Consider the following 13,452-nt stretch of genomic DNA (forward strand, 5'->3'; position numbering starts at 1 on the left):
CTGCAGGGATTTGGGAGCAGTGCACTCTGGCCGCCCGTTGCCCTGGCCCCCATTGTGCTAAAGGACCTCAATTTCTAGTGCCAGTCCATCACCCTGGCCCAATTCCTGCAGCTGTGCAGAGCTTCATTGCTGGAGAAGGGCAGGAGACAGTGCACACTGCTAGCACTGAGCCCTGTTTGTGTATCCGGCTCCTGGTGTGGGACAGGGAAGGGCTGCGTTGCTGCAAAGGGCAGCACCCCTAAAAATATCCCTGTTGGTGTGATGGGAGGTGGCTGTGCTCCAGCTGAAGGTCATGGCACTGCGTGTCCCTGCGCAGGCTCTGTGCCTCTTTCCTTCTCACCACCTCTCAGCACGCGGTGTTGTGCCCCCAGCCCAGGCACCTGGTGGGGTGCAGCCATGGAATGCAGCCTCATGCTGCGTATGTGGATCCCTGCACCCTGCTTGCTGTGCCGCTGTCACTGCCTCTTCCATCGCTGCCAAAGCCCTTTGGGAGTAGGAACCAGTCTCAAGTTTGTTTTTCTTATTTCCTGATTGCTGGCTGGGGAAAACCCCAGGAACACCTCAAGGCAGCGGGAGGGGGGTAGCACTGCGTGACGTGTCCTGCAGCTTGTCTGTAGCTGACGTAAGGCCATCTGGCAGCACCACAGGGCAGGAGGCCCCAGTCCTGGTACCAAAATGATCCCTGGGCTTTCAACACTGCGCTGAGCTCAGCAACACCCGCGTCGGTGGGGCATGGAGGTGAGGTGGGGATGTGGAGCTGGATGTAGGGGATCCCAGGGCGGGGGGGAGGCACAGTGCGAAGGGAGGGGGAGAGAAATGAGGGCAATGGGCTCTGATGTAGGAGATGGAGTCGGTACTGGGTCTGTCGGTACCGCCACACACAGAGCAGTGCCGGGTGCGTGCCGGGATTCACAGGGTGGGCCGGCACTGGGGATGTCCGTACCAGGAACAGGGCACAGGTGTTCGGGCGGAGGTAACCGGGGCGCAGGGCAGTGGTGGGGTTGGTACTGCGATGGGAGTTGAGGTCAGTGCCGGCTCTGTCGGTACCGGGAAGCACGGGGCGGGTCTCAGGGCGGTGGGCACACGGGTGGCACACGGGCTCCGCAGCGCTGCGCCGGTGCCGCTCTCGGGGCGCTGCGCGGGGCGGTTCCGGCAGTGCAGCTCGGCTCCGCCTCCCCCCGGCGCGGTTCTTCCAGCGGAGCGCAGCGCGGTGCTCCCGGCGCGGCCCGGCCGCGATGCGGGACCCGACGGCGGCCCTCGGGGGTGGGCAGCGGTACCTCCACCGCAGCTCCCGCGGGGGCTCCCGGAGTCGTGAGTGGGGCCGGGAGGGGCGGGGTGCGCTCCTCCCCCGGCGCCGAGCACGGGACTGGGGGCGGGACGGGGTCGGGAACCGGGTGTGGGGGAGTCCTGAAAGCGGGGGATCCCAGGGCATGGAGGGGGTCCGGGACGTGGGGGGGTTGGGTCTGGGGCATGGGAGGATTCAGGGGGACGCCGAGCATAGGGTGCGCATCCTGCGTGTGGGAGGGGGGCTTTGGGTACCGGGGGGTCCCCAGCCATGATGGCCCCGATCCCCCCCGCTGACCCCGCTCTGTGTGCAGGGTGCACGCCCCAACCCTCCCTGTGACCCTGGCGCCCCACGGCCGCCCCAGCCCCGCGGGATAAAGATGCTGGTGAGTACCGCGGGGGTGGATTGGATGAGCCTGCAGCGCTGCGGGGCCGTGCGCCCGGATACCGGCCGTGCGGCGGCTCCGGGTGGGCACCCCTTGGTCCCCGCTGCGGGGACAGTGGAACCCGAGGGGGTCACTGCCGCACGCGTGGGCTCCGGCCGTGTGCAGGAAGTGAGTCACGGCAGCCCGGTGCTCCCTCCTCGCAGAGTTCTGCTGCCGGGCTGCGCTGCCTCCAGCATCCAACGTGGGCACGCGGCCGAGCCCGGCGCAACCCCGGTTCTCCGCTTCCAGGTCCGCGTCTTCTTCGTCCTGGTGTGCGCGGCCGCGCTCTCCGTGTTCTACGTGCTGCTGTGCCGTGAGGCCGTGGGGCAGAGGGACGGCTCGGCGTACACCGCGCCCGCAGCGCTCAGCTTGCAGGGCTACAGCCGCGTCCCCGACGGGAAGGTCGGTCCGTGGGGCGGCCCCGTCCCCCGCGCCTCGGTTTTCCCCATCCTCGGTGCTGACGGTGCGTATCCCCGCAGCCGCTGCGCAGAGCTCCGTGCCGCCGCTGCGCCGTCGTCTCCAGCTCGGGGCAGATGCTGGGATCGCACCTGGGCCGGGCGATCGACGGGCAGGAGTGCGTGCTGCGCATGAATCACGCCCCCACCGCCGGCTTCGAGGAGGACGTGGGCACACGGAGCACCGTCCGCGTCGTGTCGCACACCAGCGTCCCGCTGCTGCTCAGGAACCAGCCCTACTTCTTCCAGCAGTCCCGAGACACCGTCTACGTCATTTGGGGTCCCAGCAGGAAGATGAGCCGCGAGAAGGGCGGCCCGACGTACCGAGCTCTGCTGAAGGTGCTGGAGATGTACCCCTACCTGCAACTCTACACGCTGACTGAGGAGAAGATGGAATATTGCGACGACGTCTTCCAGAACGAGACAGGCAAGAACAGGTACCGTGGCCCCGCTGGGTGCCCCCGTCATGTTGCTTCCATCCGTCTGCGTGTCCCCATCCCACCGCTGTGCCCCGCAGGGTGAAATCCGGCTCCTTCCTGAGCACGGGGTGGTTCACCATGATCCTGGCCATGGAACTGTGCGAGCACATCTGCGTCTTCGGCATGGTCAGCGACAGCTACTGCAGGTGCGGGGCTGGGGGTGGCAGTGGGGACTGCGGGGGATGCACCGTGCTCAGCCCCCACCGTGCCGGCAGGGAGAAGAACCACTCGAGTGTGCCTTACCACTACTTCGAGAAGGGGCGGCTGGACGAGTGCAGGATGTACCTGGTGCACGAGAAGGCCCCTCGCGCCGGGCACCGCTTCATCACCGAAAAAACCATCTTCTCCCGCTGGGCCAAGAGGAAGGACATCATCTTCACCCACCCGTCTTGGGCAGGGGGGTAGGAGCGGCGGCAGTGCGGTTGGAAGCCCCTCGGTATGCCCGGTATTGGGGGTCTGCAGCTGCTGTGGGGGCAGCAGTGGGGACCCCGTTGCGTTGGAGCACATGGGACAGGGCTGCATCCACCGAGACCCCCCAGCTGCAGGCCCTGAGCCGGATTGGACCCGTGCAGGATGGATGTTTAATGTGGGATGGACCCTGATCCTCTGGCACCTGGTGCCACATGTAGGGCACGTGGAGTGGGGCCGGGACTCCCTGTCCCACAGCCCCCTAGCATCCCCTGCCCGCAGCCCTGAGCTGCCTTGCCACAAGTGCCCTTGGATTCAGACCAAAGCCAACTTGCCCATTAAAAGCATTTTTAAGTCCACGCTGAGCCGCAGCAGTGCTGGGACACGGAGATGCGTGGGGTCGGGGCGGCAGCTGGGTTTGTCCATCCGTAAATAGGGTGGAGATCCGACGGAGTCGGGGTCAGAGCACAGAGCGGGGCGCTGAGATCCGTGGACGGGGTTATGCTGGGAGCTGCGGTGTGCCGAGGGATGGGGGCAGCGAGGCTGTGGGGCAGCAAATCTACGGAGGGGCGGAGGGAGATTCGTGTCGGTTTCCATGGTAGAGAGCCCCGTGGGCCCCCCCGTGCCTCTCAGCCCCGCGAGATGAGCTCAGCCCACGGCGCTGCGCCGTATCCCGGCAGTGTCACGCGCGCACCCACCCACGCGCCCCGCGCAGCCCAATCCGGGGCCGTTCCGTCGGGCCGGGCGGCGTCAGGACCCCCGCGCGCCCCCGCCCCCGGCACGGCGCGGCCCCGCGGGCCTCGGGAGCGCGCGGAGGCGGCGGTGGCGGCGGCGGCGCAGTGCGGAGCGGAGCGGAGCGAAGCTCGGGCCGCGCTCGGGCCGTCGGTGCGGGTGGGGATGCGCGGCGGCGGCGGGGGCGGCACTCACTGTGCGGGGAACGGACCGGCACCGCCTCGCCGGGATGCGGCTGCGCCCGGCCTGACGCGGCCGTACAGAGCGGGGGGGGGTCCGTGGGTCTGCGTGCTGGGTACGGGGGGTGGTATTTCTGGGGATGGAGGGGCTGCGTCCCGGGAACCGGGGGGCTGCGTCCCGAGGAGCGGTGGGTTTGAATCGCGGGTGCCGGGGGTTGCATCCCCGGTTGCACGGCAGATGCGTTCCAGGGCTGGGGGAGGATTTGCGCTGTGGGGGCGCGGGGGGGTCTGCGTGCTCGGCAAGGGTAGATCGGCACGTGGGGGCTGTACGGCGGAGCTGCAGCCGGGTTTGTTGTACCGGGGGTGCAGGCAGCGCTCGGCACTTCCCCAGCAGAGCGCGATGTGACCCCGGGGCACCGCCATGGCCCTGCTGCCAGCCGGAGGGGCCCGGCAGCACCGCACAGCCCGGGGGGAGCGCGGCGAGGAGGAGGCGGAGGAGACCCCCCGGCAGCGCTCAGCACCCGCTGCAGATGAGTGCCACCACCCAGGTAAGGGACCTGCACAGCAGGAGCGGGGTGACCAGCGGGGCTCCCGGAGCTGCCACCTCCCCCCCCCTCGCCCCGTGTCCCTGCTGCACGCTTCTCCTGCCCCCTCAGCCCTGTGCATGCACGGAGCTCCCAGCTCTGTTCCCTCTCTCCTGGGACTCCTGGCACCGAAAATCCCAGCCGTGCCCCAGGCACGCTGGCGCCTTCCCAGCCCCAAAGCCTTTCGGGGCCCCCTTGAGGGTTATGTGCCGGCTGCTGTGTAATTTTCCATCTTGGCTCCTCCCAAGACAATCAGATTTCATTTTGTTTTTAATTTCTAATTGCTACGACGACGACCCAGCAGGAGTGGCAATGACTCACTGAGAAGGACTTCAATATGTTCATGGGGGTGGGGAGAAGTGAGGATAAGTGGGTCCCCTCGCTGGGCAAGTACCCATGGGAGCACCCCAAGCACTCCAGGGCCAGTTTAATAGGATTGAGCCGGGAGATCCCAATCTCCTCAGGGCGCTGGAATCAGCCCAGGGCTAAGCCTGGTGTGGGGATCAAGGCATGGTGAGGTTTTGGGGACGGGATCCCACTGCTTTTGGGTAACTGCATGCCTTGCAGGTGCTCGCAGGACGTCGGCAGTCACTCAGCACTGAGGGCAGCACGGAGACATGAGCGGCAGCACGGTGAGTGGGACCCCGAGTCCCCTTAACGCCGTTCGGGAGGGCTGAGCTGGGGGCGGCCATGCCAGCACAGGGATCATCTGGCAGCAGCTCAGAGGAGCGCTCACGCAGTAAAGCATTTTCCTCCTCCTCTCTCCTTAAAGCCCTGCGGCCATGCAAGCAGTGCCGCTACTAGGAGAGCTACTACTGTGTGTGTGGCTGGGCAGGGAAGGACAGGAATGTCCCCATCTCCATCCCCATTCTCATCCCCATCTCCGTCCCCATCCCATCCCATCCCATCCCATCTCATCCCTATCCCGGCTCCCTGTGGCCAGCAAGGGGAGATCGAGTTGGGCCGCATCATCCCAGTGATTTCCATCCCCGTCCCTTTGGGGAAGGGCCCTGATACTGTCCCCCACCTGCAGAGCCAGCGTGCCGCCGTCTTCGTGCTTCTCTTCGCCCTGCTCATGCTGCTGATCATCTACAGTTCCAGCAGTGGGACCGAGGTGTTCCCCTACAGCGCACTGCGGGGCAGAGCCCGGCGGCCCCCCACCTGCGGCACTGGGGGGTGAGCGGCGGGTACCTGCCCGTGTCTGGGAACAAGGTGGGCACAGGATGTGGGTATGGAGATGGGATGTCCCCGTGGGTGGGACACTGAAAGCCCCTTGGTCTGGACTCCCCACTGTTTGGACTCCCCTTTGTTTGGGGTCCCCGTGTTTTGGGGTTTCCTTGGTTTGGACTCATTGTGTCCATCACCTCAGAGCCTGACTGCCCACTGCCACCAATGCGCCATCATCACCAGCTCCAGCCACCTCCTGGGCACCCACCTGGGCGCCGAGATCGACCAAACCGAGTGCACCATCCGCATGAACGACGCTCCCACCACCGGCTATGAGGCCGATGTGGGCAACAAGACCACCTTCCGTGTGGTGGCCCACTCCAGCGTCTACCGCGTCCTCAAGCGGCCCCAAGAATTCGTCAATAAAACCCCAGAGACCATCCTCATCTTCTGGGGGCCGCCGGTCAAGATGCAGAAGGGGCTGTTGAAGATCATCCAACGCGTCGGCGCATCCTTCCCCAACATGACAGCCTACATCGTCTCCCCGCACCGCATGAAGCAGTTCGATGAGCTCTTTCGGGGGGAGACAGGGAAGGACAGGTACCGGGAGCTCCTCCTCCCCTTCTTGTGGTCTGTGGGTCCCCACTGGTGGGTTGAGCACCACGAGGGTCACCTCATCGCTGTGCCCTAGAGAGAAATCGCGCTCGTGGTTGAGCACGGGTTGGTTCACCATGGGGATTGCGGTGGAGCTGTGCGACACCGTCCACGTCTACGGCATGGTGCCCCCCAACTACTGCAGGTAAGGGCCTCCCCATCCCCAAATCCCAGCCCCAGGGCACAGCACGGGGCTCAGCCCATGGTCTGCCTGTAGTCAGCGTCCGCAGCCCCGCCGCATGGCCTACCACTACTACGAGCCCAAGGGCCCCGACGAGTGCACGACGTACATCCACAACGAGCGCAGCCGCCGCGGCAATCACCACCGCTTCATCACCGAGAAGCGCGTCTTTGCCAGCTGGGCCGCCCCCTACAACATCACCTTCTCTCACCCCACCTGGCCCTAGGGCAGCTGCACTGAGCAGGGAGCCCTGGGGATGGGGTCCCTTTGATTCGGGGTCCCTTTTTATTCGGGGTCAGCTTGGGATGGGATCCTCTTGGCTTGGGGTCCCATTGGGACGGGTTCCCCTGGGGGTGGGATCTCTGTGGGATGAGATCCCCTTAGCTTGGGGTCCCCCTGGCTTGGAGCCACCTTAGTTTTTAGTTCAGGGATTCCTTGGCTTGGGGTCTCTCATGGGATGGAGTCCCCTTGGTTTGGGATCCTATTGCTTCGAAGTCCCCTTGCTTGGGGTCCAGGCTGCACCGTGCACCCCAGGGCTGACACAACCATCAGGGCCACGTGCCACGGCTGTGCCCATGGGTTCTGCACAGCTGTGACATTGTGGGTTTTGGGGTGTCCTGCAGGACATGGGAACCCAGCTCAGAACCTCCCAGGCTGCACTGCAGCCCATCACCCTGAGAGCACAGGGGGGTGCAGGTGCACGGTCCCCTTTGGCTGGCATGGGGGTCGCATTGCTTCTGGGGGCAAAATTCTCGCCCCCACCCCCCCACTATCCTTCAGCACAAATCCTAACATTTTCAGTGTCACCATCCCCAGAACAGAGACCTCAAGAGCCACCCCAGTGAGGACCAAGGGGATGACACTGCCAACGTGGTGCCGGGAGGGGAGGTGGGTAGGGGAGCAACACCACACAGCACTGCCGGAACCTTTTGTAACCTGGCCGTGGGATTTGGGGGACTTTTTTCCCTCCTGGTCCCTGTGTTTGGATTTCCAGCGTGGAGCCACGCGATGCTCGTCACTCATCGGCCCCTCACAAACTATTCAGAAGCGTTTGGACGCCCCGGTGGGGTCACACCTTGGGGGTGGCTCAGCACCGCGTTTTGTATCGATTTGTACAGGAATAAACCTCGCTGCAGTCTGTTGCCTTGGATCGTGCCTGCGGGATGCGTTTTTGGGGTCCGGGGGGGGGGGGGAGGGAATAGGACCCCGTAGGACCCCCCCCCCCAGACCGCAGCGGTGCTGGGGTCGGCAGTTTTGGGGTGCAGGACCTTCCAGCTCCATCCCTCATCCGCGAGCTCCTCCCGTTGCGGAGGCGCTGTACCGGGGGGCTGCGGGGGGGCAGCATTCCCCCCCCCCCAGTGCCCCCCCTTCCCGCTGCCCGCTCCCGGCATGCCCCGCGCCGCCAGCATTATATATATCTAGCGGTACGGCAGAAGCTGCCGGCCAGCAGCAGCCCCCCCCCCCTCGTTCCGCACCGCCCCCCCGCAGGTCAGTGCCGCTCTCCCCTCCTCCCCAGCCCCGTCGCTGCTTTGCACCGCGGTTCTTGTTCCCGTTCCCCCCGGGCACAGCCGCGCGGTGACCTTGGGGAGGGCGTTCCGGCATCCGCCGTTCGGGCCCCCCCCCACCGCTGCCCCCCGCCCGGCCCCTCTGTTCGGGGGCGGGGAAGCGTTCGGTCCGCCCCCCCCTCTGTGCGCTGAGCGGTGGGGCTGGGGGTGCGGGGGGGATGTGAGCATCGCTGCCGGTGAGCGGGACCCGGGGGGGGGCAGAAAGGAGAAGAACGGTGGGGAACACCGGGGGGGCATTGCAGGGCTGCCGTGCTATTGCGGGGGGTGCTGGGCTATTGCAGGGTGCCGGAGCCCCCGCATGGGAGGTGGGTGCGGGCAGAGCGTGTGGTTGGAGCTCCTGGTGGGACGCAGTTCTGGGGAGCACATCACAGCGTTGTTTTGCCGGGCAGTCCTGTGCCGCCCGCTCCCCGGGCACGGCACCACGCCGGCTCAGGCCGTGAGACCACCGAGGGCTGCTGCCAGCTGTGCTCGATGCCCCCGCACCGGGGAGCCCCCAGGTTGTGCCCTTCCTATGGGGCGATGCCGGGCTCAGCCTCGCAGCGCAGGCGGGACGTGACCCGGTGCGGATTTCAGCCCATCCATTCTTAGCCTCTGCCCTTTCCCGGCTGTAACACGACCTGACGGATGGTCACGGCCCCTTCGGCCCCGGTCTGGCCGGTTTGGGGACAGCGAGGTGACGCGGTGTGGCTGAGCAGGTGGGGTGCTGCGGGGCTGGGTGCGGGCAGGCGGCTTGGCCAAACCCACAGCAAGGAACTGGAGGGGCAGCAGGGTGCGGCAACCCCCCCTTGGGCACCGAGAACAGGCTGAGCCCTTCCAAAGCATCCCCTCCAGCACGCGGGGAGCTGGAGGAACGTAGGATACCGCCTCCATCTCTCGGTGTCCCGGTGCCATGTGTGACCCCAAGCCGGCTTCCGGCTGCCAGGCAGCACCCCGGGCATGGGGATGTGGTCAGGGCAGGGCAGGGTGCTGGTATTGTCGCCTTGCGTCACCCGGCAGTGCCGGCACAGGGCGGGTGGCTGCCGGCAGCGAGGTAGGCGATGGCAGGAAGTGAGGTCCCAGCTCCTGGAGCCATGGAATTCAGGCAGCATTGTGCCTTTCTTGTGTATTTTAGAAATTTTATATATTTTAGGGCCAAGTTGGGGAACAGTAGTGCTGGCAGGGGGAAACCCCGTCCCCCAGCGTGGCCCTAGAGCTCAATTTGAGATCTGCTCCATCCCATCGTGGAAGCAAAGGGAGAGCTGTTGTCCTGGCAACATCCTCTCCAGGCCTCAGTGCTGGGTCCCCTTGTGTCCCCGCCGTGCTGCTCACTCTGCTCTGCTTCCCTTGCAGCCTGAAGTGCTCCTCCACCCAGAAAGCAGCAGCATGTCTACAGGTGAGTGCTTTGCATCTGTGCCTCTTGCATCTATTCCCTCCATCCCCTTTGCATCCACCCCCCTTGCACCTGATCCCTCGATCTCCCTTGGCATCCATCCTCTCCAACCCCTGTTGCCTCCATCCCTTATATCTCATTGTATATATTCAATTTTTCCTCCTTGTGTCCATCTCCTGCATCCTTTTTGCATTTGTCTTCCATTTGTCTTCTCTGTCCCTCTTGCATCTAAACCCTCGGTCCCCCTTGTGTCCATCCCCGTGTCCATCTGTTCCTGCTGTTCCTCTTGCATCTAATCCCTTAGTTACTTTTGCATCCATCCATCTGTCCCCCCATCCTCCTATGTTGTACAGTTGCCCCCTGCCATGCCCATCTCTTTTCTCCCCTTTCGTCTGATCTCTCAGCCCTTTGTCCCTGTCTCCCGTGTCCTCTTTGTATCTGTCACCTCTGTCCCTCTTGCATCTGATCCTTATGTCCCTTTTTGTGTCTCATGTTCTCTTTCCATCTCTCTCCTCTGTTTCCCTTGTGTCCAAGTCCTCAATCTCTCATCCATCCCCAGTGTCCCCCCCTTGTGTCCGTCTTCTATGTTCTCCAGTAGTGCCCGTCCCCTCTGTCTCCCCCTCGTGTCCGTTCCGTGTCCTCTTTCCATCCCTCCCCTCCGTCCCACTTACATCCTTTCCCTGTCCCACCATTGCCTCTGTTCTGTTTCTCCCCCTTGCTTCCCTCTATCTCCCACGTACCCCATGTCCCCTTCCCCCCCCACCCCCCCAGCCTCTTGGCTCCCTCCCAGCCCCAGGCTCACCGGCTGCTGGAGGAGCTGAAATTTCAGAAGACCGAGATCCAGAGATGGGCAGCGGAGCCCCGAGGTGGCTCACATTATTTTTAGCTCCCTCCCTCTACACTGTCAGATCCCAACGCGTGGCAGGGATGGATTCTGCGAGGGGATAGGGGGGGAATCCTGCAGGGAAAACCCCCCCGTTGTGTGGGCTGGAATGCCCCAAGTGGATGGGGCTGTGCCATTTCTGGGGACGATCAGACCCCACGGGGTTGTTCCATGCCGTGCCCTGCTGCACCAGGCAGGACTAGGAGCTGGCCATGGGGATGGATGTGGCTGTCCCTGCTGGTTCCCATCCCTCAGTGGGACCAATGACCGTCTCCAGGATGCAGTGGAGTTCTGAGCCCACAACACAGGTCCACAGCTGCCAAGGCACCATGGGGTCTCAGTGCTTGAGCATGTCCAGTTTTGATGTCCAGGTGACAGGGATGGATGCTTCCAACTCTGCCCTCCCTAGGGTTGGGGTTGGTCCCCACCACTCCTCGTTCAGTCCTGCCACTGGGGACAATTTGCTCCCTGGTGTAACTTCCAGCTTTTAGATTTATTGTTGTTTTTTTCTTTTTTTCTCTCCGCCAGAAAAACTGAAGCACCACAAGATCATCTTTGTGGTGGGTAAGTGAGCTTGGGACAGAGGTGGCCGGTGTGGGGTGTGCTGGGACCAGCGGGGTCTAGCAAAGCTTGGGGTGCCAGCATCCAGTGTGATGTGATGGCAAACTCCTGGGAGTGATGTCATGGGTGCTTGATGGGGTGGTGATGTCCAGGGTGCCATCATGAGAGTGATGTCTTGGATATTGGTCACGATGCCTCTGGTGCCGTTGGGGCGATGATGCCCATGTGCCAATGGCTCATCAGCCACACCAGCAGCCCACGCCACCCCAACAGCTCTTTCCATCCATCCTGTCTCCTCTCATCATCAGGCTTTGATGGGTCTGGGCTGCCTCTCCTCCTACCCCCACTAGATGGGGCATGGGACATGACGGTGGCCCTGGTGTGATTGCAGGTGGCCCCGGCTCGGGGAAGGGGACGCAATGCGAGAAGATTGTGCACAAGTATGGGTACACTCACCTCTCCACCGGGGATCTGCTCCGGGCAGAGGTCAGCTCGGGATCAGAGCGGGGCAAGAAGCTGCAAGCCATCATGGAGAAGGGCGAGCTGGTGCCTCTGGTGAGTTTGTGGCCACGAACGCAGGGTGATGTGGGGACACTGTGGTGATGCAGCGGCAGGAATGGGGCACGTGGTCCCACATCACCCTGACAGCCGTGTGCCCCCTCCCCAGGACACGGTGCTGGACATGCTGCGGGACGCCATGCTGGCTAAGGCAGACACCTCCAAGGGTTTCCTCATTGACGGCTACCCCCGCGAGGTGAAGCAGGGAGAAGAGTTTGAAAAGAAGGTGAGGGCAGCTCCCCCGGTGTGCACCATGCTGTGTTGTGCCACCTTCCATCTGCGGCCTGCACGGTGCTGGCACTGGGCGAGGGGACATCTGGGCTGCACCCGGGCCTGGCAGAGGGTGACTGGGGTGATGGCCGTGCTGTTCCCTCCTGCCGAGCCTCACGCCTCCAGCCCCACCCGGAGGAGATGTGGGGACATCCAGACCCACACGGTGACAGCTGTGTCCCTGCAGATTGGCCCCCCCACGCTGCTGCTCTACGTGGATGCGGGGAAGGACACGATGGTGAAACGGCTGCTGAAGCGGGGAGAGACCAGCGGGCGGGTGGACGACAACGAGGAGACCATCAAGAAGCGCCTGGAGACCTACTACAAGGCTACCGAGCCCGTCATCGCCTTCTACAAGGGCCGGGGCATCGTCCGCCAGGTGAGCGGGATACAGGGAGGGGGGAAGCAATACGTGGGGGTGGCCGAGCCCCAACCCCCCCCCCAGCGTTGCTGAGAGAACCAGCACCCCATCGCTGTCCCCGCAGCTGAATGCCGAGGGCACCGTGGATGAGGTTTTCCAGCAGGTCTGCTCCTACCTCGACAAGCTGTGACGGCCCTGCGCCCCCCACCCTGCGCTCCCCCCGCACGCGCGGGGCAGAGACAGCGGAAGTGGCCTTATCCTGTTTTCGTGGACAGAGCCGCGCGAAGGAAATTTCAAGGACATTGTGTTTGGCTCTTTCCCGTCTCTCCCCAGTAAAGTTCACTTTAATGAGCCCGGACTTTATCTTTTTCTTCTGTCGCAGGAAATGAGTTTTTCTTTCCAGAGATTTTTGTTTCTAGCCCCCCACCCCCACCCCCCCCTCCTTCCCTCAGCCAGCCCCTCTCTGAAGCTGATTAAGGGCAGGAAGCGGGTGTTTATCCCGGCTGCGATGCTGTGGGCCGGGGGCTGCTTGGAGGAAGGGAGGGAGCATCCCAACTGCTTGCCCCTGGGGCTGCGTCCTGGCCCCGTCCCGCTCCCCCCAACCCCGTCTGCCTCCTCTGCTCTGCTTCTGCATCCCTGGGGCAGCATCCCACCCCATCCCTCCTCCTCATCCTATCAGATGGTGATTTCTGCCACTTCCACCGTTTCTTTGCCGCTTTTGTCCATTGGGGTGTTTTGGGATGCCCTCATCCTTCTTCTTCATCTCATAGGATGGGGATTTCCATCATCTCCTCGCTGCTTTTGCCCGTTGGGGTGCATGGCTGTGCTGCTGGCTGCCCTCCTTCCAAGCACATACGGTCATCAGTGTCACCGCTGTGCCTCTGGGCTGGATGTCACCTGGGGCAGAGGGATGCTGTGTAGACGTGCGTCTTAGCACAGCCACCAAATTGGTGTCCTCATGAGTGGGGGATAGCACCTGGGTCCTAATGGGGGGTTGAATATCTCAGAGATGTGCTGCAGAACTGAAGCTGAGGGATGCTGGCATTGGGAACACGGAACTGAGGGTTCCCCAGTGCCAGAGCTGCCTGCAGTGTGCTCAATTGCAGTGTAGTTCCTTGGTGTTCCTAGACAGGGTGAGGGCAGCAGGCGACAGAGCCATGACCTCCCGGTGCTGCTGGCTTTGGCGCTGCCGTAAATCAGGCACGGGGTGGGCAGCAGCTCGGGGGCAAGTGAGGTCGCCGGGACGGTGCGGAGGAAGGAAACGTGCTGGGGAGAGGGGGAGGAACAAAAATTCCCCTAGAAAAATTTCTGAAGGAAAAAAAAAAAACAATTCCAAG

At 63.7% G+C, this 13,452-nt stretch overlaps 3 protein-coding genes across 7 annotated transcripts; all 3 read left to right on the forward strand.

Moving 5' to 3' along the window:
- Positions 1-576: 576 nt before the first annotated feature.
- On the forward strand, positions 577-3,410 carry ST6GALNAC4 (ST6 N-acetylgalactosaminide alpha-2,6-sialyltransferase 4). 3 transcript variants are annotated; one of them, XM_003211227.5, is made up of 6 exons: positions 577-738; positions 1,599-1,670; positions 1,959-2,111; positions 2,189-2,601; positions 2,682-2,789; positions 2,859-3,410. In XM_003211227.5, the coding sequence occupies exons 1-6, from the start codon at positions 733-735 to the stop codon at positions 3,046-3,048; spliced, it is 942 nt and encodes a 313-aa protein (XP_003211275.3). In that variant the 5' UTR covers positions 577-732; the 3' UTR covers positions 3,049-3,410. The 3 variants fall into 3 exon arrangements, with proteins under 3 accessions (XP_003211275.3, XP_085095744.1, XP_085095745.1); XM_085239619.1 differs by lacking the exon at positions 577-738 and adding an exon at positions 1,140-1,311; XM_085239618.1 differs by lacking the exon at positions 1,599-1,670 and having other exon boundaries at positions 715-738.
- Positions 3,411-3,696: 286 nt separating this feature from the next.
- Positions 3,697-7,493, forward strand: ST6GALNAC6 (ST6 N-acetylgalactosaminide alpha-2,6-sialyltransferase 6). Its single transcript, XM_085239620.1, is given in 8 exon segments — positions 3,697-3,942; positions 4,332-4,510; positions 5,114-5,178; positions 5,580-5,703; positions 5,706-5,758; positions 5,916-6,313; positions 6,405-6,512; positions 6,585-7,493. Coding segments are annotated over 6 exon segments (888 nt in total). The 5' UTR covers positions 3,697-3,942; positions 4,332-4,510; positions 5,114-5,163; the 3' UTR covers positions 6,775-7,493.
- A 472-nt stretch (positions 7,494-7,965) lies between these two features.
- On the forward strand, positions 7,966-12,466 carry AK1 (adenylate kinase 1). 3 transcript variants are annotated; one of them, XM_085239388.1, is made up of 7 exons: positions 7,966-8,036; positions 9,443-9,485; positions 10,894-10,929; positions 11,318-11,481; positions 11,594-11,710; positions 11,942-12,133; positions 12,240-12,466. In XM_085239388.1, the coding sequence occupies exons 2-7, from the start codon at positions 9,476-9,478 to the stop codon at positions 12,303-12,305; spliced, it is 585 nt and encodes a 194-aa protein (XP_085095514.1). In that variant the 5' UTR covers positions 7,966-8,036; positions 9,443-9,475; the 3' UTR covers positions 12,306-12,466. The 3 variants fall into 3 exon arrangements, with proteins under 3 accessions (XP_085095514.1, XP_085095515.1, XP_010719135.1); XM_085239389.1 differs by lacking the exon at positions 7,966-8,036 and adding an exon at positions 8,221-8,289; XM_010720833.2 differs by lacking the exon at positions 7,966-8,036 and adding an exon at positions 8,988-9,143.
- The last annotated feature ends 986 nt before the right edge of the window (positions 12,467-13,452 follow it).

This window comes from Meleagris gallopavo, chromosome 19, assembly GCF_905368555.1.
Source record: "Meleagris gallopavo chromosome 19, MGAL_WU_HG_1.1, whole genome shotgun sequence".
Classification (NCBI taxonomy): Eukaryota; Metazoa; Chordata; class Aves; order Galliformes; family Phasianidae; genus Meleagris; species Meleagris gallopavo.